Below are 26,502 nucleotides of genomic sequence, written 5' to 3'. Positions count from 1 at the left end.
ATTAATAATTTATTGTTTTTACACAATCGCCAATTTATTTTTTGCGGCGCTGCAACGTTGCGGTGGACACATTTGACGCTAAGTGACACCTTTTGGGGGACCAGTACAGTGCTTGGTGCTAAAAAAATAAAAATAAAACATGCACGGTCACTGTACTAATGACACTGGCAGGGAAAGGGTTAACATTAGGGGCGATCAAAGTGTTCAATGTGTTCCCTGGGAGTGCTTTCTAAAGCCCCATACACACTATCAGATTGTCTGCTGATTTTTTTTTCCTTCAGGTTTACCAAAACCATGTAGTGAAGGGCCGGCCTGATTGCATACACATTGAAACCCCTAAGGTTTGACCTCATATTATATGGTTTTGGTAAATCTGATGGAAAAAATCTGCAGAAAATCTGATAGTGTGTATGGGGCTTTACTGTGCAGGGGGAGGTGTTTTGACTGAGGCAAGACCGAGATCTGTGTTCCTGCTTAGCAGAAACGCAAGATCTCCATCTTCCCCTCCTCTCACAGAACTGCGGTCTGCCTCTCCTTAGAACGATTGGGAGATGCCAGCGAACATTGGCTCCGTTGGACCTGTTGATTGGCTCATGCTGTGCCCAGTCACGGCGGGAGTCGGTCGCTGGTGGCGCGCTCCCCCCGGACCCAGTGCCCAAAATCTCGTATAGGTAAGTGACTTTGCGCAGGAGGTCCAGAAGGGGGTCCAAAAAAAATTGTCTTTTTTTCTAGCGCTAAAACTGTCTCTAAAACAGTGTGAAGGGGGTCTCCGTGTTCTCCTGTTCCGAGAAGCTACATACTGTTATCCAAGGAGAGCACTGCAAGGCCAACACATAGCTGGACTGTCCTCCCTTTGTTACTATACGGGTTTATGCAGACATTGAAGAACCGTATTGTACATATTGGTTTGTAATTCCATGATGTCTTCCTGCTTGTTCTCCAGCCTTCCAATGACCCACATGGCATCACCAGGGAAGACCTAATACTGGGCCTCCGAGCCGTCTTGGCAGCCACCCCACGTTTTGCAGAGGTAAGCCTTGCTGTATATGTAGCGCCCAACAATAAACGTCTCTTATTTGTTAAATTTCTTTCAGTGAAATGGACGATTCGCAATGTTTTTCATATGTTTGGACGAGGCGGAGAGCGCAAGGTCACCGCCCCCCCCCCCCCCCACCTCTCTGCAAAGCATTCCCTGAATGAAGCTGGGGGCGAGCGGCTGACCTCATGGGCATGGGGACCCTGAAGCTAGTGGAGACCACTGAGTTAGCCGTGTCTACGTCGGTGGTTTCCAGGGACATCGGCCTGATATACAATATGCGTAGTTACATCGGTCCAAGCTGGACTAATGTAACTAAGTAGAAAATACCCATGCCTGGATTTCTTCCTTAAAGTGGGATTCCGCTCTTTTTTTTTTTTTATTTTTTATTTTTTTTCTTACCTGTCTCACAGGTGGGCGAGTGCTACCTTCGATTGGCATCCACGTCCGGCGTTTATTTGACCCCCGGCGCGACGAATCTTTTCCTCAGGATGACTTATAAAAACCTGCTCTGGCGTTTTCCATTTTAACTGTGGGCGTCTGAAGCCCACAGGCATTTACTTCCTGGTATATGATCACGTCTGGCTCCCAGCATGCTCCGCTCCATCTTGCACATGCTCAGTGAGAGCAGTGTAATGGCAGATACAGCTGCCTGCCCACTTTAAAAATGGCAAATTCGTACACGCCCTCGTCACGTGACCGGCGTCCTAACGAAATCTCGCGAGATTTCGCAATTTCATTGTCCCCCATGGATTCTTGGGAAATAGCTTACAAATTTCCCAGGGACCATTGGGAGGACGATAGCCACGCCTACTCCCACGGGAGGACAACCCGGAAGTCAGCTGAAACATCAGAAATAAAAGGTAAGTAAATAATATTTTTTTTTTTTCAGGGTTAGTTTAGGTAAGTATGCTATCTGTTGATTTTAATAACATGTACTTTCGTTTTTAGGTACCAAACCACTTTAAAGTGGGGTTGCACACACCAAAAAAAATAAAAAATCATTCTCTAAACAGCTGTTGCTAGGGGGGTCCCTCGTAGTCTGCCTCCTTCAGTGCCTGGGCTGGTGACATCACTTCCCCTCGGAGCAGGAAGGTCTCCGCTCTGCCCCCTCCCTCCTGTCAGTCATCTGGGACACGTGACAGGTCGCAGATGACTGTGCAGCCAATCACGGCACACGGCGCCGCTCCTGCATGCGCAGTGGCTGTGAAGCCACAGTTACAATGCTGGCATCGCTTAACGGAGGGGGGGGGGGTGGTTTTGTGACGAGCGGGGCTTCGTTCCACCGCATCGCTGGGACAGGTAAATGTCCGATTTATTAAGTCAGCAGCTGCAGTATTTGTAGTTGCTGACTTTTATTTTATTTTTATGGAAACTCCTCTTTAACCACTTAGGCCCCCGGAAAGATTTACCCCCCTTAATGACCAGGCTATTTTTTGGCGATACGGCACTGGCGGTGGTGCGACGTTATACACAAACCAAAATTTATGTCCCCCCCCCCCCCCCCCCCACAAATAGAGCTTTTCTTTTGCTGGTATTTGATCACCTCTGCGTTGTTTTTGCGCTATAGACCATCAATTTTTGGGGGGGAGGGGGAACAGTACTTTTTGCTATAATAAATATCCTCCCAAAAAAAAGGAAATTTATTTATCAGTTTAGGCCGATACGTATTCTTCTACATATTTTTGGTAATAAAAAATCGCAATAAGCGTATATTGATTGGTTTGCGCAAAAGTTATAGTGCCTACAAAATAGGGGATAGATTTATGGCATTTTTATTATTTATCTATTTTTAACTAGTAATGACGGCGATCAGCGATTTTATTTATTTTTTATTTTATTTTTTTACGGGATTGCGGCAGATCGGACACTTTTTTTCAGACCAGTAACATTTATTACATTTATTACAGTGATCAAAGCTAAAAGTAGCCACTGTATAAATGACACTGGCAGGGAAGGGGTTAACACTAGGGGGCAACAAAGGGGATAAATGTGTTCCCTGGGAGGGGTTTCTAACTGTGGTGGGGGGGGAGATGGGACTGACAGGGAGTACAGAGAGAGATCGCTGTTCCTGATCACTTGGGACAGCAGATCTCGCTCTACTCCCCTGACAGAACGGGGATCTGTTTGTTTACATTTGTCAGATCCCCGTTCCGTCTCTCTGTGGAGCGATCACGGGTGGCCGGCGACGCGCCTGATATATCTGTTAAAGGGACAGCTACAGCGATTCGCGCAGCCGAGTCAACGTAACTGCGCGGCGCCTGGTCGGGCAATTTTCTGGGACCTGTGATGTGACCCAGAAGATTGCAGGGAGGAAAGGAGAATTTCAACAGCAAAAGTGGGAGCAGGTACCTGTCAAAACTAGGTACCCTCTCCTCCCCCCCCCCTCCCTCAAAAAAATGACATGCCAAATGTGGCGTAGGAGGGGGGAGGGGTGCTTAAAGGGCAGCTTCCCCTTTTGGGGCGGAGCTCCAATTTTAACGTCTAGCTGAAGCTATTTGGGTGGGGTAAAGAGCTGCATTGTAAATGTGAACACAGATGCATACTCCAAGGTTTATAGATTGCTCACCGCCTTAGGACTGATTTACACTTGCTTGGAATTTAAAGTGATTGTAAAGTTTTGCGCTTTATTTTTATTTTTTTAAATGACAAACAATGTCATACTTGCCCTCCACTGTGCAGTTCGTTTTGCACAGAGTGGACCCAAACTTACCCGAGCCCTGGAATTTCACTGGCGGAGCCGCTAGCTCTTCCTCTGCCCTGGGGGTTCTCGACTCTTGATTGGATAGATTGATAGCAGCGCAGCCATTGGCTCCCGCTGCTGTCAATCAAATTCAAATGACCCAGGGGGGGGGCGGGGCCGAGTCCGTTATTCGTGTCTATGGGCGCAAATGCTGGACCCGAGAGCGCGCCCGCGTCATTGGATTTGATTGACAGCAGCGCTGAGCCAATGGCTGCGCTGCTATCAATCTATCCAATCAAGAGCAGAGAACCCCGGGCAGAGGAAGAGCGCGGCTCCGCGAGGTGAAATTCTGCCAGGTGTTTTTTCACCTTAACGCCTTAAGATGCACTAGGATGCGTTAAGATGAAAAAACACGAGGGTTTACAACCCCTTTAGCGCCCACCACTTCAACATGTTGGTTTAGTTTTTTTTTAGGTGTTTATGATGCTTCAGTGATGCCTTTTTTGAAGTTTGACAAATGCCCTGTGTATGTTGATGATTTGTTTTAAAGGCCCCCAGCTCAGTATTACCCCCCACTCAGCAGATCCCCAGCTCATTAGTAGCTTTTTGTTCAGCAGATCCCCAGCTCATTAATACCTTTTTGTTCAGCGGATCCCCAGCTCATTTAATGCCTTTTTGTTCAGCAGATCCCCAGCTCATTAGTACCTTTTTGTTCAGCGGATCCCCAGCTCATTAGTACCTTTTTGTTCAGCAGATCCCCAGCTCATTAGTACCTTTTTGTTCAGCAGATCCCCAGCTCATTAGTACCTTTTTGTTCAGCAGATCCCCAGCTCATTAGTACCTTTTTGTTCAGCAGATCCCCAGCTCATTAGTACCTTTTTGTTCAGCAGATCCTCAACTCATTAATACCTTTTTGTGCAGCAGATCCCCAGCTCATTAATACCTTTTTGTTCAGCGGATCCTCAGCTCATTAGTACCTTTTTGTTCAGCAGATCCTCAACTCATTAATACCTTTTTGTGCAGCAGATCCCATCCCCAGCTCATTAATACCTTTTTGTTCAGCAGATCCCCAGCTCATTAATACCTTTTTGTTCAGCAGATCCCCAGCTCATTAGTACCTTTTGTTCAGCAGATCCCCAGCTCATTAATACCTTTTTGTTCATCAGATCCCCAGCTCATTAGTACCTTTTGTTCAGCAGATCCCCAGCTCATTAATACCTTTTTGTTCAGCAGATCCCCAGCTCATTAATACCTTTTTGTTCAGCAGATCCCCAGCTCATTAGTACCTTTTTGTTCAGCAGATCCCCAGCTTATTAATACCTTTTTGTTCATCAGATCCCCAGCTCATTAATACCTTTTTGTTCAGCAGATCCCCAGCTCATTAGTACCTTTTTGTTCAGCAGATCCCCAGCTTATTAATACCTTTTTGTTCAGCAGATCCCCAGCTTATTAATACCTTTTTGTTCAGCAGATCCTCAGCTCATTAATACCTTTTGTGCAGCAGATCCCCAACTCATTAATACCTTTTTGTGCAGCAGATCCCCAGCTTATTAGTACCTTTTGTGCAGCAGATCCATCATCCCCAGCTCATTAATACCTTTTTGTTCAGCAGATCCCCAGCTTATTAGTGCCTTTTTGTTCAGCAGATCCCCAGCTCATTAATGCCTTTTGTTCAGCAGATCCCCAGCTCATTGGTACCCTAATTGGTGTTCCTTAACCAAAATCCAAGCAATGTTTGAGCCTCCTCTTCCCCTGTGGAAGGCGCTACAACGTCACCACTTTCTTCCCCATCACGAGGGGAGGAGTCCCGTCTCTTCCGACTCCTACAGAGTTTGAAAAATCTTTTCTGTATCAGAGGAGGCGATTCCACATGGACTTTTGCAGTCCTATCATAATATTATCTTATTCAGTGTTTCGTTGCCTGCAGAGCTCTTTCTCAAGTGGTGACATGATTTGGGTGTTACTTTTCACTGATCAGCATAGAGATAGGATTATACAGCCGCGGGGCCAAAAGTTTTGAGAATGACACAAATATATATTTTCACAAAGTCTGCTGCCTCGGTGTTTGTAGATCTTTGTGTCAGATGTTATTATGGGATACTGAAGTGTAATTACAAGCATTTCATAAGTGTCCAGAGGCTTTTTATTGACAATGACATGAAGTTTATGCAAAGAGTCAATATTTGCAGTGTTGACCCTTCTTTTTCTCCAATGCCCCCCCCCCCCCCCCCCCCCCCCGCATGCTGTCATCAACTTCTGGGCCACATCTTGACTGATGGTTGCCCCCCCCCCGAATTCTTCCGTAATCAATGGCTGGAGTTTGTCAGAATGTGTGATGGGTTTTTTTTCCCCCCCCCCTTCAAATGCCTCTTGAGGATTGACCACAAGTTCTCAATAGGATTAAGGTCTGGGGGAGTTTCCTGGCCGTGGACCCAAAATTCCCATGTTGTGTTCCCCAAGCCCCCTTAGTTATGACTTTTTTTGCCTCACGGCAAGGTGCTCCATCGTGCTGGAGAAGTCATTGTTCCTCACCAAACTGTTCTTGGATGGTTGGGAGAAGTTGCTCGGAGGATGTTTTTGTACGCTTCTTTATTCGTGGTTGTGTTCTTATGCCACGTACACACAATCGGACTTTCCGGCAGACCGGAATCCGTCAGACAATTCGATTGTGTGTGGGCTCCAGCGGGCTTTTTATAAAATAAATAAAAAATTTCCCCAAAAGTCAGACGGACCTAGAAATAAAACATGTTTTAAATCTTTCAGACGGACTCAAGACCAGTCGAAAAATCCACTCGTCTCTATACTAGCCCGACGGACAAAAACCGACGCTAGGGCAGCTATTGGCTACTGGCTATGAACTTCCTTATTCTAGTCCGGTCGTACGTCATCACGTTCGAATCCGTCAGACTTTTTTGGTGTGATTGTGTGTGGCCAAGTCCGTTGGTTTAGAAAATCCTTCGGAACTCCGACGAAAGTCCGTCGAACACCGTCAGACCTAGTCTGCCGGAAAGTCCGGGCGTGTGTATGTGGCATTAGGTAAAATTGTGAGTGAGACCCCACCCACTACCTTGGCTAAGAAACAACCCCCCCCCCCCCCCCCCCTACACATGAATGGTCTCAGGATGCATGACACAGGACTGATGTTAGCGTTCACCTTTTCTTCTTCTGGCGAAGGTGTTTTTTTTTTTTTCCTCCCCGGATGCCACTGCTGGCGTTTGTTTTCTTTGCTGGAGAGAAAGCTGCAAATGAAGATTTGAAGCGTAAGGAATGCGTCTGTTGAATTCATAAAGTCAGACCTTTTCAGAACTGTCCAAGAACATTCCGTAGTTGGCAGGACAAACAATCGGAAAGGGAATTCATCAGAGAAAACGACTTTCCCCCCCCCAGAAGCGCAATGGACCAGTGTGAAAATATACATAGAATTTTTAAAGGGATGCAATTTTCTTGAGCCTGAATCCCCAAACCCCCGACCACCCACAATGAAAAGGTATTCAAGTTTTATGCTTGCCCAGAGGGCGCTGGGTGAGGTGGATTACATTGCTATGGTGTTTACATCATCTTCCTATTGCAACTATCCACCAGGCCGGTTCCTCTGTGATGGCGCTATCGATGATTTTCACTTTTGTATGTGTGCCATGCTCATTGCCCATACAGCTTGCTGGATTTTGGAGCCGCCAGGCCCAGTTTAGGTTCCATTCGCACTTATGCGACATTAAAACTAGTTTGACGTGTGTGTGTGTGTGTGTGTGTGTGTGTGTGTGTGTGTGTGTTCCCTTTCAAAATCCGTAGTGAGTGACTTGTATAGCGCTACCTATGCAAACTGAATCGCCTCAGGGCGCTTTCTTGCCACCAGAGTCCATCTGCGGCTTTTGCGTGGTCCTTAACCCCGTAAGGTCCCGACACGCTTACAAACACCTACAACATTGACATACACATATTAAGGCCAATTTTTTAGACAAGGTTTACTTAACCTACCAGCATGTCTTTGGAGTGTGGGAGGAAACTGGAGTACCCGGAGGAAACCCACGCAGGCACAGGGAGAACATGGAAACTCCAGGCAGATGGTGTCGTGGTCAGGATTTGAACCAGCGACCCTATTGCTGCTAGGTGAAAGTGCTAACCACTACACCACTGTGCTGCCCTAAAATATTCAGTCATACAAGAATAAGGCACCACTCACACTTGTGCGACTTGTCATGTGACTTTGGATCGCAAACCACGTTTCCCTACGGAGTACTGTTCATATTTGGGCGACAAAGTCGCAGCAACTTCAAAGTAGTTCCTGCACTACTCTGGCCTGACTTTCAGGCGACTGGTCTGAGAACACGATGTGGGGGGGGGTTATTGGAACCTTTAACAGTGATGCTGTTCACCAGGGCGGGAGTTTTCTTTTTTTCCTTTCTTCTGTCGGGGGTGCAGCGGTGTGACCCTCCCTCCTATGTTGAGGACATGTGGTCTGGTCTGGTCTGGTATGGCTGCCCCCCCCCCCCCCCCCCTCCCCCATCCTTTCCTGACCTCCTGGGCTGCATGCTCAGATAAGGGTCTAGTACGGTGCTGCTTGCTCCGCTGTATGACAGCTCTTAAATACATAAGGGGCAGGTCCACCTGGTGACGTCGCTGGGTGGCACCGCCCCCTATGTGACATCACTGTTAAAGGTTCCGATAACCAACCCCAACAGTGATGTCACATAGGGGGCGGTGCCACCCAGCAATGTCACCAGGTGGACCTGCCCCTTAAGTATTTAAGAGCTGTCATACAGCGGAGCAAGCAGCACCGTACTAGACCCTTATCTGAGCATGCAGCCCAGGAGGTCAGGAAAGGATGGGGGAGGGGGTGGGGCAGCCATACCAGACCACATGTCCTCAACATAGGAGGGGGGGTCACACCACTGCACCCCCGACAGAAGAAAGGGGGAAAAAAAGAAAACTCCCACCCTGGTGAAGGCTCACGCCGTCTGCTTGCTCCGCTGTATGACCGCTCTTAAATACATAAGGGGCAGGTCCACCTGGTGACATCGCTGGGTGGCACCGCCCCCTATGTGACATCACTGTTAAAGGTTCCAATAAACCCCCCCCCCCCCCCCCCCCACATCGTGTTCTCAGACCAGTCGCCTGAAAGTCAGGCCAGAGTAGTGCAGGAACTGCTTTGAAGTTGCTGCGACTTTGTCGCCCAGATATGAACAGTACTCCGTAGGGAAACGTGGTTTGCGACTTGTCGTGCGAATTTGGGATCCAAAGTCACATGAACAAGTCGCAAAAGTGTGAGTGGTGCCTTATTCTTGTATGACTTTGAATATTTGTCAATAAGGAATTAAAAAAAAAAAAAAAAAACAAAGTGACGCTATAGTGAGCCTCGTCATAGACTTCTATGGAGGATTTGGAGACGCTTCGAAGCGTCCGGGGGGTATCATATTTTATTTTATTTTTTAAAGCAAAGCAAACGCACCGTGTGACCAGGACTTGTAAGGTCACGTTTTTTTTTTTTTTTTTTTTTTTGTGACAGGAGATTTGATTGGCGTTCAGAGCGCTTTTAAAAAAACAAAAAAAAGCATCCAATGCCGCATTTTAACGCAAAGTGTAAATGAGCCCTTAGATTGTAAGCTCCAAGGGGCAGGACCCTCTGATCCCTCCTGTATTGAATTGTATGGTAACTGTACTGTCTGCCCCCATGTTGTAAAGCGCTGTGCAGACTGTTGGCGCTGTATAATAATAATAATAATTTGCCCGTTGAGCACACAGGAAGACTAACAGACGTTTTGTGTTTTTTTTTTTTGTCTTTTTACTAGTTCTTTTTGCCTCTGCTGATTGAGAAAATGGATTCGGACGTACAGAATGCCAAACTGGATTCCCTGCAGACCTTGGTGAGAAGCCGAGCGTGCCCCGAAGGTTCTTCAGTATATTCCGGGCCCCCTTCATACCTGTGGATATTTCTGCAGCAAGATGAAAGGGTTTTGCTGCAGGAAAATGCCGATGTTGGGGATTTTTTTATTTTTATTTTTTTCCACTGAAGTCTTTTTGCATTACTGCCCTGTAAAGTAAAAAAAAAAAAGTTCACCGACTCCCTCGCTGTTTAATTTTAATGTTTATGAAATCATTTAAAATAATGTTTTACAGAACGCCGCATGCGCGGTTTATGGACAGAAAGAGCTGAAGGAGTTTTTGCCGGGTCTCTGGTCTTCCATTCGCAGAGAGGTACGTGCAGTGCTGGGGCAAGAATTTCTGACACCCTGGGTCAGGGGCCTCCATACTTTCCTAAACAAGGGGCCAGTTTACTGTCCTTCAGACTTTAGAGGGGATGGACTGTGGGAGTAGAAATGTCCTGGCATCAGTGGGAGTAAATAACGCATCTTACTATTAGGGGGAGGAGATAGTGCCCCGTCATTGCTATCAGTTGGAGGAATAGTGCCCCGTCATGGTATCAGTGGGAGGAATAGTGCCCCATAATGGTATCAGTGGAGGAAATAGTGCCCCATCATTGGTATCAGTTGGGAGGAATAGTGTCCCATCATTGCTATCAGTGGGAGGAATAGTGTCCCATCATTGGTGTCAGTGGGAGGAATAGTGCCCCATCATTGGTATCAGTGGGAGAAATAGTGCCCCATCATTGGTATCAGTGGGAGAAATAGTGCTCCATCATTGGTGTCAGTGGGAGGAATAGTGCCCCGTCATTGCTATCAGTGGGAGGAATAGTGTCCCATCATTGGTGTCAGTGGGAGGAATAGTGCCCCATCATTGGTATCAGTGGGAGAAATAGTGCCCCATCATTGGTATCAGTGGGAGAAATAGTGCTCCATCATTGGTGTCAGTGGGAGGAATAGTGTCCCATCATTGGTGTCAGTGGGAGGAATAGTGCCCCATCATTGGTATCAGTGGGAGGAATAGTGCCCCGTCATTGGTGTCAGTGGGAGGAATAGTGCCCCGTCATTGGTGTCAGTGGGAGGAATAGTGCCCCGTCATTGGTGTCAGTGGGAGGAATAGTGCCCCGTCATTGGTGTCAGTGGGAGGAATAGTGCCCCGTCATTGGTGTCAGTGGGAGGAATAGTGCCCCGTCATTGGTGTCAGTGGGAGGAATGGTGCCCCGTCATTGGTGTCAGTGGGAGGAATAGTGCCCCGTCATTGGTGTCGGGAGGAATAGTGCCCCGTCATTGGTGTCAGTGGGAGGAATAGTGCCCCGTCATTGGTATCAGTGGGAGGAATAGTGCCCCATCATTGGTGTCAGTGGGAGGAATAGTGCCCCATCATTGGTGTCAGTGGGAGGAATAGTGCCCCATCATTGGTGTCAGTGGGAGGAATAGTGCCCCATCATTGGTGTCAGTGGGAGGAATAGTGCCCCGTCATTGGTGTCAGTGGGAGGAATAGTGCCCCGTCATTGGTGTCAGTGGGAGGAATAGTGCCCCGTCATTGGTGTCAGTGGGAGGAATAGTGCCCCGTCATTGGTGTCAGTAGGAGGAATAGTGCCCCATCATTGGTGTCAGTGGGAGGAATAGTGCCCCGTCATTGGTGTCAGTGGGAGGAATAGTGCCCCATCATTGGTGTCAGTGGGGGGAATAGTGCCCCGTCATTGGTGTCAGTGGGAGGAATAGTGCAACATCATTGGTGTCAGTGGGAGGAATAGTGCCCCGTCATTGGTGTCAGTGGGAGGAATAGTGCCCCGTCATTGGTGTCAGTGGGAGGAATAGTGCCCCGTCATTGGTATCAGTGGAAGGTACAGTGCCCCATTGTTGTCACCACCAGGAAATATGCCCCATTGTTGGTGTCAGTGTGAGGAATCGTGTCTTGTATCAGTGGGAGGAAAAGTACCCCAAGGGCCAGATAAAGACGAGCAAAGGGCCGCATATCGCCTTGTCCCATTCCTCAGCAGCCTGATACAGCCCCGCAACCGCCCTGTCCTCCCTCCGCTTGTCTCTGCCAACACCGACCACTGCCCTGATATGTCCTGGATGCATCGGGTACCGCGGCTGTGCGAGACGTCGCTGTGTCCGGCAGCCCACTTTCACTGAGCCGACACCACACGCCCAACCCCCCCGACTGATGCTCTCTAGGCTGGTGCCTACCTCGCCTATTGGTGATTTGGTATTACCGGCACTAATCTTTCTCTTTCTTATCAGGTATTTCAGACGGCAAGTGAGAAAGTGGAGACGGAGGGTCTGGCTGCCCTCCAGGCTCTGACGGCCTGTCTGTCACGCTCTGTGTTGGGTCCCGACTCTGAGGATCTGTTAGACGGATTTTTGAACAGCGTTCTGCAAGGTAACGAAGCGGGGTGCAAGTATTGAGCGATCGGAAATATCTGGCAGCTGTCTCTTATCTGCATTCTCGCTAAACCAGCCGTTTCTATTTTCCTAGATTGTCGGCATCATCTGTGTGAGCCGGACATGAAACTGGTTTGGCCCAGCGCTAAACTCCTACAGGCGGCAGCCGGTGCCTCCTCGAGGGCGTGTCTGAAAGTGTCGTCCAGCGTCCTCCCCCTGCTGCTGGAGCAGTACAACCAGCATGCTCAGGTGAGGCTGTTACAGGGATGAGACATCTCGGCTTTAAAGTTGCTACACAGTTCATGGGGCAGCATGTTGGGGAATAACCACATGGACCTCTCTGTCTTTTATCGACTGTAGTACAAAAGCTAACTTACCTCTAGTAAATAAAAACATCAAAGTGGGAGCACTGTTCTTCTGGAGGACATAACATGACTTCTTCCCATTTGTGCGCCCCCTAGGGGGGGGGCACGCAGCTGTGCGATCTGTGACTGGACACAGCGGAACACAGATCGTGGCACCCCCGGGACGCTATGCATGACCCTGGTACCATGTGATCGCTGTGTCCAATCACGGTGATCAGGTGTCTGTTGTCAACAATGACTTTCATTAACCGCTTGCCGACCAGCCGCCTTTTTTATACTGCGGTAAGGTGGCACAATCCCGCGAATCGCCGTAGCTGTACGTCGGTTCAGGAACTCCCTTTTTGTAGGTGTGCTGCGCGCCGGCGCCCACTTACCAGCGGGGGAGCCAATCAGCTGGTCTGGCGTACTGTGTCAGACCAACCCCCCCCCCCACAGTGACAGAATGGGGATCTGCCTGTGTAAACAAGGCATATCTCCGTTCACACAGATTCTGTCTTTCTGGTAAGCAGGAAGCTGGATCAATGTTCCCCCCCCCCCCCCAGTCACACCGTCCCCCCCCAAACAGTTAGAAAACACCTGCAGGGAACACATTTAACCCCTTGATCACCCCTGATGTTAACCCCATTTCTGCCAGTGTCAGTACAGTGACCGTGCATATTTTTAGTACTGATCATTGTAATGTCACTGGTTCTCAAAAATGTCAGGTGTTCCATCTGTCTGCCGCAATGTCGCAGTCTAGCTAAAAAATCACAGATCACGACCATTTACTAGTAAAAAATAAATCTATCCCCTATTTTGTAGACGTGATAACTTTTGCGCAAACCAATTAATATACACTTATTGCAATTTTATTTATTTTTTACCAAAAATATGTAGCAGAATATATATCCACTGGAGACCACCATAGCTTGCTGCCACGAGTCTGGCTTACCCGTGGCATGCTGCCGCGGGCCAGCCTGAGCCATGGCTTGTCCCAGCGGGCCAGTCTCGGCCGTGGCTTGCCGCCGCGGGCCAGCCTCGGCCGTGGCTTGCCGCCGCGGGCCAGCCTCGGCCGTGGCTTGCCGCCGCGGGCCAGCCTCGGCCGTGGCTTGCCGCCGCGGGCCAGCCTCGGCCGTGGCTTGCCGCCGCGGGCCAGCCTGGGCCGTGGCTTGCCGCCGCGGGCCAGCCTCGGCCGTGGCTTGCCGCCGCGGGCCAGCCTCGGCCGTGGCTTGCCGCCGCGGGCCAGCCTGGGCCGTGGCATGCCGCCGCGGGCCAGCCTGGGCCGTGGCTTGCCGCCTCGGGCCTTCTCGGCCCTGGCTTGCCGCCGCGGGCCAGCCTCAGCCATGGCAATAATTGGGGCTGTATTGTGCAAGTGCAGAGAGAAAGTTGGGGTTGGGAAACGTGTTGGCGAGCGCAGAGGTCAGACGTTTCTTGTGGTTGGTGACCGGGTTTGCACACATCTCAGGAAAGATTTTGGTCCACTCTTCTTTACAGATCTTCTCTAAATCTTAAAGGTTTCTTGGCTGTCTCTTGGCAACTCGAAGTTTCAGATCCCTCCATAAATTTTCTATAGGATTAAGGTCTGGAGACTGGCTAGGCCACTCCATGACCTTGATGTGTTTCTTCTTGAGCCCCTCCTTTGTTGCCTCGGTGGTATGTTTTGGGTCATTGTCATGCAGGAAGACCCATCTAAGACCCATCTTCAGTGTTCAGGCTGAGGGAAGAAGGTTCTCATCCAAGATTTTACAATTCATGGCCCCGTCCGTTGGCCCCTCAATGCGGCAAAGTCGGCCTGTACCTTTAGCAGAGAAATAGCCCCAAAGCATCATGTCTCCACCTCCGTGTGTGACTGTAGGGCAGGGGTCTCAAACTTGCGGCCCTCCAGCTGTCGCAAAACCACGAGTCCCATCATGCTTTTGCCTGTGGGGAGTCATGCTTGTAACTGTCAGCCTTGCAATGCCTCATGGGACTTGTAGTTTTGCAACAGCTGGAGGGCTGCCAGTTTGAGACCCCTGCTGTAGAGATTGGTGTTCTTAGGGTCATAGTCAGCATTTTTCTTCCTCCAAAATAAAAATGATAGACCCTTCATTTCTTTTGTATGACCCCCTATACACACTATTAGATTTTCTGCAGATTTTTGTCTTCAGATTTACCAAAACCATGTAGTGCAAGGGGCCTGCCTGGTGGCATACAAATTGAAACTCTAAAGGTTTGACCTCATGTTATATGGTTTTTGGTAAATCTGAAGACAAAAATCTGTAGAAAATCGAATAGTGTGCATGGGGGTGGGGGGGTCTAAGTGGACAAACGTACAAAATATGCAGGGGGCTGCACTCATGAGGGACTATTGAATAATGGACAATACCAAAGGGTCCTTCATATAACAAATCTGTGGGAGAAAACAAAACCGTATTTAGTTGTATTTTCATGTCTCCAACAGTGAAGTGAAATGTGTAAGATTTAAAGAAAAAACTAACATTTAAAAAAAAAAAAAAAATACATTTGTCATTCTTTTGATCAATGAGAGTTGAACAGAATCTCATGCCTGAGCATAATTCTTACGACAAAAAACACACATTATAACACACAGGGCCGTCTTTAGGGCAGGGAAAAAGGGGAAGCTGCCCTGGGCCCTGTCATTGTTGTGGGGCCCAAAGCAGCTGCCTCATACTTGCCAACTATCCCAGTTTAAATTCCCTTGTCCCTTTTTGAAGTTTTAGTCCCGTGCTGTGTTCCCAGTATATGCCCAGCTCTGCCCTATTGTTGTGTACAGATGACTCACCTGCAGACCCTGTGTTTACATGTAAACAACTGCGGCCGGCGGCATTGATATGTAAATAAAGGCGGTATTCTTATGTATATCATGCCCCCCTGCAGTGAGTAGATGATGTGCTGTAACCTCTAGCAACCAATCGGTGAGCAGTAATACTGTATTGTAATCTCTAGCAACCAATTAACAAGCAGAAATCATTTGCTGTAACCTCTAGCAACTAATCGGTGAGCCATAATGTGTGCTGTAACCTCTAGCAACCAGTCAGTAAGCAGTATTGATTTGCTGTAACTGCTGGCAACCAATCGCATTTGCTGCCTGATCTGATATAGTAAGCTGATTTTAAGTCTAGCTGCTATTTATTGTATGTCTCAGAGCAGGTGGAGAGTGAAATTAAATGGTGTTGTGGGGCAAAATTATTTTTGCCCAGGGTCCAGTCAATATTAAAGACTGCCCTGATAACACACGCATTATAAAACTTGGTAAATAGAGCCTGTCTGTCTGCCTGTCACGGGGCAGCTGTGTGTTTTAGATCCGGGGTTCTCAAACTGTCGGCCCTCCAGCTGTTGTGGAACTACAAGTCCCATCATGCCCCTGCCTGTGGGAGTCATGCTTGTAACTGTCAGCCTTGCAATGCCCCATGGGATTTGTAGTTCTGCAGCATCTGGAGGGCCGACAGTTTTGAGACCCCTGGTATCTCCTTCCCCGCTGCCTCCATTTCTTGGTGACTTTTATGACTCTTTTTTTTTTTTTTTTTATCCTTTTCATTTCCTTTATGTTTGATTTTAGAGCAGCCATCGAAGGACCATACTGGAGATGACCCTGGGATTCCTTAAGCTGCAGAGTAAATGGCTGTTTGAGGAAGGTAGGTTCCTTGGGGCTGTATTTCTCTCGTTCAGTGGTGGGCAAACTACGGCCCTCCAGCTGTTATGGAGCCACAAGTCCCATTGTGCCTCTGAGAGTCATGCATGTGGCTGCCAGAGTCTTGCAATTCCTCATGGGACTTGTAGTTCTGCAACAGCTGGAGCTCTGAAGTTTGCCCTCCTCTGCATCGATTCTTCATCTCTGGAACGCTCCCAAGTTGTGTGTGTGTGTGTGTGTGTGTGTGTGTGTGTGTGGGGGGGGGGGGTATAATAGGAGTGCTTTGAACTCTTTCAACAACTAAAGAGGAGTTCCAATCTCTTAAGTTCGTCTGCTACAAAAACTGTAGCTGTTGACTTTTAATTAGCAGCCACTCACCTGTCCCACGGCCCAGCGGTGTGTCCTCACCCCAGCTGTGTCCTCCCTCGCGCCGACATCTTCACTATAGCCAGCCAGCTGTGACAGCTTGCGGCTTCACAGTTGGGTGCCCGCTGCGCATGCGCGAGCCCTGCTGCGCTCTCTGACTGCTCCCGAAGTCTTCTGGGACTTGTTGTGTCCCAGAAAACTTCAGGAAGGAGGGGGGGGGGGACTAGTTAAACTTGCGATCGCGTAAGGCGATTAAAACAGAAGTGGGAGCGGGTACCTGTCAAAATTGGGTACCCGCTCTCCCCTCCACAAGAGCTCCATTTTCACAAACCGTGCCCAGGGAAGGAGGCCTTTAAGCAGAACTTCCCCTTTTGGATGGAGCTCCTCTTAAACCGCTTCCCGCCCGCCGTCATATGACGTCCTAGACCTTGAGCGGTGATATCTGAATGATGGGTGCAGTTACAGACCTCCTCCCATATATCTCCATATGTTTCAGCCAACCGTTCCCGACACCATAAAAACAATCATAGCGACTTGATCATTCTCATGGGCGGCGAGAGGGGACTCTGGTGCTTCTCCGGGCTCTCCACCGCCATCGGTGAACCAGAGAAGGGATCCCCCCAGATGCTGACCATAGAGATTTCCTGCAGACCAGATGGTCCCCGGAAGTCTCTATGATCGCTCGGAGGCCGGGTGGTATGTTATGACGTCATAATGCCCGGCCTTTGCATTCCAAAAAATGGCGCCACCTCGGCTGGCAAGCTGAGATTGTTTGTTTCTTTTTATTTCTTTTATTTCAGCCTTCCCAGCCTAGAGGTGAGATGTGGGGACTTAGTGACCTCATATCTCACTGTAAAGAGGACCTGTCGTGTTTTATTTTTTATTACAAGGGATGTTTACGTTTCTTGTAATAGGACTAAAAGTGATCAAAAAAAAAAAAAAAGTGTCAAACTAGTAAAATTAATAATAAATTTTTTTTTTTAAAGTGCCCCTTGTCCCCGTGAGCTCGCATGCAGAAGCGAACGCATACGTAAGTCACGGTGTTCAAATCGCACATGTGAGGTATCGCCGCGATCGTTAGATGAGAGAGCTATTTTTACATTCTAGCCCTAGATCTCCTCTGTAACTCAAAACATGTCACCAGTAAAAAAAAAAATTAAAAAAAATTAAAACATCGCCTATGGAGATTTTTAAGTACTGAATTTTGGCGCCATAACACGAGCGTGCGCAATTTTGAAGCGTGACAGGTTGGGTATCTACTTGGCGTAACGTCATCTTTCGTATTATGCAAAAAAAAAAATTGGCTAAGTACTGTTGTTTTTTTTTTTTTTTTTTTTTTTTTTAAGCATGAAACTGTTTTTTTTTTCTCCCCAAAAAAATGCATTTGCAAAAATTGCTGCACAAATACAGTGCAAGATAAATTGCCATTTAAAAGTGCCAATTTATTCTCCAGGGTCTCTGCTAAAAAAAAAAAAATATATATATATATATATATATATATATATATATATATATATATATATATATATATATATTTTATATAGTTTTTGGTGGTTGTGTAATTTTCTAGCAAACAAATTATGATTTTTTTTTACATGTAGGAGAGAAATTTCAGACTTCCCCTGGGTGGATGTCATGTGACAACTCACTTTGAGTGGAGATATCTGGATGATGAGTGCAGCTACAGGTGTCATCCAGATATCATTTTTTTCTATTATTTTTTTTATTCAGCTGGCGATTCCCTGCAGTATAAAAGCCATCTTAGTGCCCATTTAGCCACTTGATTGCTTTTACAGGTGGCGGGAGGGTGATGCCGCAGATAAATTGGGTTATCTATTGTGTTTTCTGCAGCATGCTTGAGCAAAGGGCAGATGAATTCCAGGAAGTAAATGCTACATGAATCATTTGCCCTTACTCAAGATGGCCACAGCTAGCAATGCGGTTTTTTTTGTTTTTTTTCAAAGTGATTTCTCAATAAAACGAAGCATAGAGGATGGATGGGTGAGTTTGTTTTTGAATATTAAGGCCCTCATGCACACCGGACGTTTTTTGATGTTTTTGACTTCTTCAGATGTTGTTGTTTTTTTTTTTTTTTGTTTTTTTTTTGTTTTTTTCTACAGTCAACAAAATTATCCTATGTGTCCATGCACACATAGGCTTTTTTGGCTGGGGTGTTTTCTGCCTGTAAAAAAACAAAAACAAAAAAAAACAAACAAACCCAAAACTTGGGGTTCTGAAAGGAGTTTTTCAGCTGTTTTCATTTGTAAAAACGCTCTAACGTCAAAAAAAGTTGATCAACACTCAAATATGTGGCTCACCAGCGTTTTTTCTTTTATTTTTATTTTTTTATTGTATTTGATCCATTGAAAAAAAAAAAAAAACTGGGGGAAAAAAAAGGATAAAAAAAGAAAAAAATGCTATTGCAAAAATGTTGAAAAACTCACTGCAAAGCTACTGTAGTTTTTATAACTTTAACGCCCAGTGTGCATGAGGCTCAAAAATGAATTAAAGGACTTGTAAAGGCAGAAGTTTTTTTATTTTTTTGCATTCTATGCATTAAGATAAAAAAAAAAAAACCTTCTGTGTGTAGCAGCCACCCCCCCAATATTAACTACTTGAGCTCCTTCTCCCTCCAGCGATGTCCACAATCCCCTCCACCATCCAGTACACTCCTTCCGATTGGCTGAGACGGAGCAGCCGCGCTATTGGCTCCTGCGGCTGTCAAAAGTCGGCCAGTCGAGAGAGTGGGGGGGCGGGGCCAGGTCGGGGCTCCGTATCTAAATGGTAACACAGAGCTGTGACTCGGCTCGGGTGCCCCCATAGCAAGCTGCTGGCTGAGAGGGGGGGGGGGGGGGTCACTCAAAGGAGGGAGGGGCCAGGAGCAGCAAAGAGGGACCCGAGGAAGAGGAGGATCTGGGCTGCTCTGTACAAAACCATTACAGAGGAGGAAGATGATGTAAATTTGATACAAAGTTATAACCGTGCAGAATATTTGCTGTAAGGAAAGCTGGACTCTCATGCTGGATATATTTGGGAAAATACATGAAGAGTGTAGAAGGTGGTGCACATCAGGCAGTGTTTTGGCGCGTGTTCTTACTCTTAGAATTTGACTCTTAGATTTTTTTTTTTTTTTTTTTTTTACAGATGGAAATGGTTTGGAGAGTTTCAGAGAAGCCTTATGCAGCATGGTGTTCTCCGCTGTAACAGATCCCAGTGCACAGCTCCACCTGGTGGCAGTAAAGGCAATGACAGTGCTCTCCACACATCAAGGTTTGTAAAGAGTATTCTTTCCCTTTTTCTCTTCCAGATTTTCTTTGCAAACAAGCTTTTGGTATGCATTTCTTTTTATTTTATTTTTCTTTCTTTCTTTCTTTTTTTTTTTTTCACATGTCAAACTTACTACTATTCTCTGTCATTGGGGTAATTAATCTTCCTAAAATAGCCCAAACCTCAGTAGACTCAGCAAGCAGGCATTGTCTATAGTAGGCATGTCCAAAGTCTGGCCTGTGGGCCTATTGCGGCCCCGCGTTCTGGTTTAATACGGCCCCCCTGATAGTTTGGAGATAGAGAGATAGATATATATATATATATCTATCTCTCTCTTCCTTCCTTTCTTTCTTATATATATATATATATATATATATAAAAAATGTGTGTGTGTGTATGTATTAGGGCTGAAACAACTAATCGATTAATCGATTATGAAATCGATTAATCGGCCAGTTAAATAATGGGTTAAAAAAAAAACTAAAATGAGCCCTTTAGAATACAAAAATGGCAAATAATCGCTACTGTAAATATTACTTTCACTGTTCTACAGTAAAAAATGAACCCTTTTCAGTAGTGATTATCTGCTTTTTCTACTATAAAGGGCTAATTTTTTGTTTTTTTTAACCCCATTATGTTACTAAACGTCTTAGACCTGGTTCACATCTATGTGTTTTTTGGTGCTTTTTGCAGAAATGCACTACAGTTCATTTACATGGTTTCCTATGAGACACGTTCACATCTGAAAGGGTCGGGGACTTTTAACGCAAAATAGTGCTTTATTGGTTCAATATACTTCAATGGAGAAGCTGCAGAAAAGCATGTAATGTGTTTTTGAAGCAATTTGTGTTTTTTAATCTGCCCAAAAAAAAATGTAAAAATACAAATTGCAGTAAAATCACGTGTGCAAAAATCAAAACGCACAGCAAAAGTCACCGCAGAAACAGATCAAAAGCAAACTGCATAGGTGTGTACCGAGCCTTATGCCGGTCACACGGATCAATTTTCGGGTTGAGAATATTCGGACTGAAAATCTTTGTACATTCGCTGAATGAAAGAGTTTTGTTTGAAATTTTCACTTGTTTTTAAAATGAACGTAATATCTGAACGAAAACCACATACACTGTCTGAAAATTCCTTTGACTAAGTTTTCTGTTATTTCTAAATTTTCCCGTCACTGTGGTTGAAAATGAACATCAATTTGACCCACTTTTTTTTTTTTTTTAAAGGTTATTGACCGATTAATCGAAACAATAATCGGCCAACTAATCGATTATGAAAATAATCGTTAGTTGCAGCCCTAGTATGTATGTATATATGTATGTGTGTGTGTGTGTGTGTGTGTGTATGTGTATGTGTATATGTATATGTATATGTATATATATATATATATATATATATATATATATATATATATATATATATTCTCTTTTGTGGCACCCAGATCCACAAAAGATATATACCGTATTTAATCACCGCTGCCTCAAAGGGGACAGGGAGGGGGGCGGGGCTAGTGCCGTCAGACTACATACAGGAGAATCTCCTGTTTTCTCAGTGGCATCTGTAATATTAAGTCCCGTCTCCTGGGATGCCATTGGACGACTGTCTATCATAGGAGGGGGGTCTTTGTTTTTAAGAGGCCGTCGAGAAAACAGGAGATTCTCCTGTATGTAATCTGTCGGCGCTCGTCCCGAGGCTGCATTAGTTGCAGTGGCGAGGCATTGATGGGCACTGACCCTTATTTTGCTTCACAGTTCTTTATTTAAAATTTAATTTTTTTTCCCTGAAACTTCCCTCTTAAAATGAAGGTGCGTGTTATACATCAATAAATACGGTATATCCAAATAACACGCCCAAGCTCATCCTTAGTCTTGAGCGGCGCTCGGGGATTCGTTGGCGGGGGGCCGCAAAAGATATATATATAATTAGGGCTGTGAAAATGAAAGATTAATTCCTCGATTAATCGTTAATTTTTTTTTGATCGGTACTCACCTCTCCGCCGACTTCCCGGGTCTTCAGGGAGTTCTGCCGGAGATCCGGTGATGTCACCGGACTCCTCCCCCCCCCCTTCCCCAAGTGCCTCCGTCTGCTAACGAAGGGAATGGGCGGAGGAGTCCGGTGACGTTGAAGTTTCTGATTGAACGTAAAGTGTACGGAGGAGGAGCTACGCATGACGCCACCCCGCTGCTGCCCTACGGAACTAACACGATTGTCGGCTTTACATGCTGTGTTTTTATGATCTTTATGTGAGTAGTTTGTGTTTTGAACACAAAAATTAAATCTTATACTTAAGCGGTGAGCACTTCGATCTTTTTCTTTCAACCCATGACCTGAGATTGTGAGAGAAGTTTATGGTCCGGGTTAACCCTTTTGATACCCGCATGCATGACCACCTGTTTGCACGGGGGTCCATGCTATAAGGGGAGAGTGATTAGTTAGACCGGAGGTGGAGGGATTGTCACCCTACTGTGGAAAAAAAAAAGACTTACGTCAGTGCTACAGGTTGAATTTAAAACGTATTTGTGTGGACTGTGAAGTTAAGTCATGGATTGTGGATTGTTGGGTGATTGTATATAGTGTATACCACATTTACCACTGACTAATGCAGAGCTGCAATGCAAGGAGATCAGTTAAAAGTTGGATCTGTATGTGCGTTATAATTAATCGAAATTAATCGATTAAAAAAAATCGATTAAACTAACACAACATTTTTAATCAGTAACAGCCCTAATAAATATATAAATAAATAAATAAAAATATGTGTGTGTGTGTGTGTATATATATCTCCAAATAACACCCCCAAGCTCATCTCTTCACCCCACACATCCACAAATGCAAGAGAATTATTGCTGGGCAGTGTATTAGCGCTCGGACGAACACACTTAGACCGAATTTAAGTGGTTCGAACAATGTCAGGCAAAAATGGTCGGCCCTCACGAATGTTCACTTCATCAAATCTGGCCCTCTTTTTAAAATAAATAAAAAATGTAAAAAAGTTTGGAGACCCCTGGCCTGTAGTGATTTAAGCCTCATCATGCCCCCCCCCCCCCCCCCCCCATGCCTGTACTATATCTCTCATCCACCTTTTGCAAATGATGGGGGTCGCCGTGTCTAAAAAGAATTGATATTTGCTGATTTGGCTTTCTTCTGCTTCTTCTCTGTCTGTAGGTTTCTTGTCTGCCGGTGATATCGATCTTGTCGTTGAACACTTGACACTCCTTATCCTGGAGGAGGCGGACCCTCAGAGCTGGTACATTTTGTGTTTACTACTTCTTTTGATTTTTCTTTCTCATCCATTGAAGGGACACAGCAAGTCTTTAATCATTGGGTTATACTGCGGCTTACAGAAACTGTAGACCAGTTCAGGGTAGCCCCTCCCACTAACAGCATGCCTGTGTTTTTTTTTTTTTTGCTAGTGCCCTAGGAGGATGAACATCATTTTTATATATATATATAATTATTATTTTTTTTTTTTCCCCGCTCAACCCATATTTTGCTAGCAGTTTTTCTACATTGTTCGATTTAATTTAAATTCTTCCTTAACCAGTTCCCATCGTGTCCTATAGAAAAATGACAGCTGGGAGGGACATTCACCTTTCTGGGTGGACGTCACATGACATCCTCCCAAAACGTGCCTCGCTGGCACCCCACAGGCCGTGCTGCGGCGCGATCTATCATTTGTTGTCTCCATCGGGATGACTGATCAGTGTAACAACCTCAGTGGCCAATCGCAGCAGATCACATGACAATTGTACACAATTGATGGCTTTCATTCATGCCATCTATTGTGTGCTATAGTGTTGATCTGTGATTGGTCACAGTGATCACATGGTAGAGACAGGACCAATCACAATGGTACAGAAAGGACGATAGTAAACACTGAATGGATCAATTTCATTTAGCAAACTGTGAAATTCACCGGTATAAACAATGATAATGTGTCCAAAAAAATAAGTACGTTGTTACTATGGTAATTTATTGCTCTGGTGACAGTATATAAAGAAAAAGAAAAAAAAATCGTAAAAAAGAGAGAAAATTTTATTAAAAGGAAAAAATGAATAAAAAATTGTCTTGTGTACTGTCACCAGTCAGTGTACCTGATAACAGCCACACCGGTTATTTGAAGACGCTGTACTGCACTGGTGACAGTATGTGAAAACTTTTTTATTTTTTAATATATATATATATATTATTTAATTTTTCCAAAAAATTTCGACAAAAATTGCAACTTCAATAAACTCACCATGCCTCTTACTAAATACCTTGAGCTTTCTAAAAAGTGGGTTATTTGGGGGGTATTTGTACTGTCCTGCCCTTTTCAGGCCTCAAGAAATGAGTACATCAGGATTGATTGATTTTCATCTTTAACCAGTTCCCAACCGGCGCATGCCGATGTAAGTCGGCAGAATGGCCACGGGCAGGCATATTGGCGTACAGGTACTTCCATTTTTAAATGCCTCCCTGCCATCGCTTGCGTGGCACACTCGCGTGCCGGTTGGGACCCCCGTGAGTCCGGTCGCGGGTCCCGCAGACTCAATCGCCGCAGGGATACCCGCGATCGTCTCACGGGGCGGCTGAATGGAGAGGTGCCGTTGTAAACAGCATCTCCCCGTTCTGCCTAGCAACAAGTGAACCCTGATCTCTGCTCCTTGTGATTGGAGCAGAGATCCGGGTTCACTAAAACAAAACCCAGCCCCCCCACAGTTAGTAATACGCCCCTAGGAACGCTTAACCCCTACACTGCCACCCACTGGTTAACCCCTTCACTGCCAGTGTCATTTACACAGGAATCACTGCATTTGTATAGCACTGATTGCTGTATAAATGACAATGGTCCCAAAAATGTCCGATGTGTCCGCCATAATGTCGCAGTCCCAATAAAAATCGCTGATCGCCGTCATGACTAGTAAAAAAAAAATATTAATAAAAATGCCATAAAACTATCCCCTATTTTGTAAACGCTATAGCTTTTGCGCAAACCAATCAATAATCGCTTATTGCAATTTTTTTATTTTTATTTTTTAACCAAAAATATGTAGGGGCGTGGCTTTGTGTTAGTGAACACTGATCTCTGCGCCAATCACATGGAGCAGAGATCAGCGTCACTTGTTGCTCGGCAGAATGGGGAGATGCTGTTTACAACGGCATCTCCCAGTTCAGCCACCCCGTGAGACGATCGCGGGTATGCCTGCGGCGATCGAGTCCGCGGGACCCGCGACCGGACTCGCGGGGGTCCCGACCGGCACGCCGGCGGCGGCGGCGCGCTCGCGATGGCAGGGCGGCATTTAAAATTTGACGTACCTGTACGTACCCATTCTGCTGACATACATCGGCGTGAGCCGGTCGGGAAGTGGTTAAAGGGGAGATATCTGGAAAATGGGTGAAGGTAAAGGCATCATCCACATATCATCTTTCTGTTCAGCAAGTGATTCCCAGCAATGTAAAAGCCAACATGGCGGCTCTCCGGTGCTTCCGGGAGCCAAAGAATGAATCCGCCGGCAGCAGCGGTTTTCCATAGAGCTCAATGACCCTAGGATGCCAGCAGGGACGCCATGACGTCACTTCCGGCACCAGCAGATGTAAACACTGCTGTTTTTTATTTTAGCTGAGATCCCTTTTTTTTGTTTCTTTTTAGTTTAATTTATTTTAACCATTTCCGGACCGGCTCTCTATGATATACCTCGGCACTTTGAAGAGGAATGTCGTCGTTCTGGCAGAAAGCTAGCTACCGTAACCCTGGTATCCTCTTCTTCAGCTGGTGGTCAGCTTTCAGATAAATGTGGTCTCTGCGGCGGATTCGCCGCAAGATCACTTTTATAGGGGGCGGGAGAGGGGCCCCTCCCACTGCGCTCCTTGCGCTCTCCGCCGATTACTGGAGCCGTTGGTAGTGGTGCAGACGATCGGGTCCTCTCTCCGCTTGGCTGGCTGCTGAATGAGGGGAAGATGGGCCCCCGCTTGGCTCCATAGCATTGACGTTGCTTCCGCCCAATACTGTTGAAGGAGAGATTTATTTATACTTTTTTTTTTTTTTTTTTTTTCAAATGACTTTTACTGTAGATATGAGAGGTGAGGTCTTTTTGACCCCCCAGATCTCATATTGAAGAGGACCTGTCATGCTTTTTTCTATTACAAAGGATGTTTACATTCCTTGTAATAGGAATAAAAGTGACCCAGAATTTTTATTTTTATTTTTTTTAAAAAGGACAGTGTCAAAATAAAAAGTAAAATAAGAGGGGGGGGGGGAGAAATTGAAGAGCCCCATTCCGTCAAGCTCACACGCAGCAGAGAACGCATAAGTGTGCTTGCAAGACTGCTGTGCAAATACGGTGTGACAAAGTATTGCAGTGACCTCCCATTGTATTCTCTAGGGGGTGTGTGTGTGTGTATGTGTGTGTCTGTATATAATATATACGTGTGTGTGTGTGTGTGTGTGTGTATGTATGCATGTATATGTATGTATGTATATATATATATATATATATATAATATTTTGTGGGTTCTAAGTCATTTTCTAACAAAAAAAACAAATTTTAACTTGGAAACACCAAATCTCAAAACGAGGCTCTGTCCTTTAAAGTGGGGTTGCACACCAAAAAAAAAAAAAATTTTTTATAAAATTCACAAAAAAAAAAACATTTAGAAAATCTTTAACTCCCCTCCTAAATACTTGTTGCTAGGGGGTCCCTCGTAGTCTGCCTCCTTCAGTGCCTGAGCTGGTGACATCACTTCCCCCTCGGCGCAGAAAGGGCTCAGCTCTGCCCCCTCCCTCCTGTCAGTCATCTAAGACACTTGACCGATCCCAGATGACTGCGCGGCCAATCACTGCGTGTGGCCAATCACAGCGCGCGCGAAGTGGGTGCCCGGTTGTGAAGCCACAGCCTGGTGCCCACAGTTACAATGGGGGGGGGGGGGGGGTGGGACGGACG

The 26,502-nt window shown here is 46.0% G+C and overlaps 1 protein-coding gene across 1 annotated transcript in view; it reads left to right on the top strand.

Moving 5' to 3' along the window:
• MMS19 (MMS19 cytosolic iron-sulfur assembly component) overlaps positions 1 to 26,502 on the top strand; it is a gene marked incomplete at its 3' end in the record, with an annotated part of 96,655 nt that overhangs the window by 43,396 nt on the left and 26,757 nt on the right. Inside the window, 8 exon segments of the mRNA XM_077455703.1 lie at positions 944 to 1,030; positions 9,506 to 9,580; positions 9,834 to 9,911; positions 11,828 to 11,966; positions 12,063 to 12,217; positions 15,872 to 15,947; positions 19,454 to 19,579; positions 22,745 to 22,826. Of these exon segments, the coding sequence (XP_077311829.1) occupies positions 944 to 1,030; positions 9,506 to 9,580; positions 9,834 to 9,911; positions 11,828 to 11,966; positions 12,063 to 12,217; positions 15,872 to 15,947; positions 19,454 to 19,579; positions 22,745 to 22,826 (818 nt within the window).

The sequence above is a fragment of the Lithobates pipiens genome, unplaced genomic scaffold, assembly GCF_037356315.1.
Source record: "Lithobates pipiens isolate NorthernLeopardFrog02 unplaced genomic scaffold, aLitPip1_a1.2 Scaffold_25, whole genome shotgun sequence".
In the NCBI taxonomy this organism is placed as follows: domain Eukaryota; kingdom Metazoa; phylum Chordata; class Amphibia; order Anura; family Ranidae; genus Lithobates; species Lithobates pipiens.
Note: the sequence above shows the minus strand (reverse complement) of the source record. Positions and strands in the feature narration are given on the sequence as shown.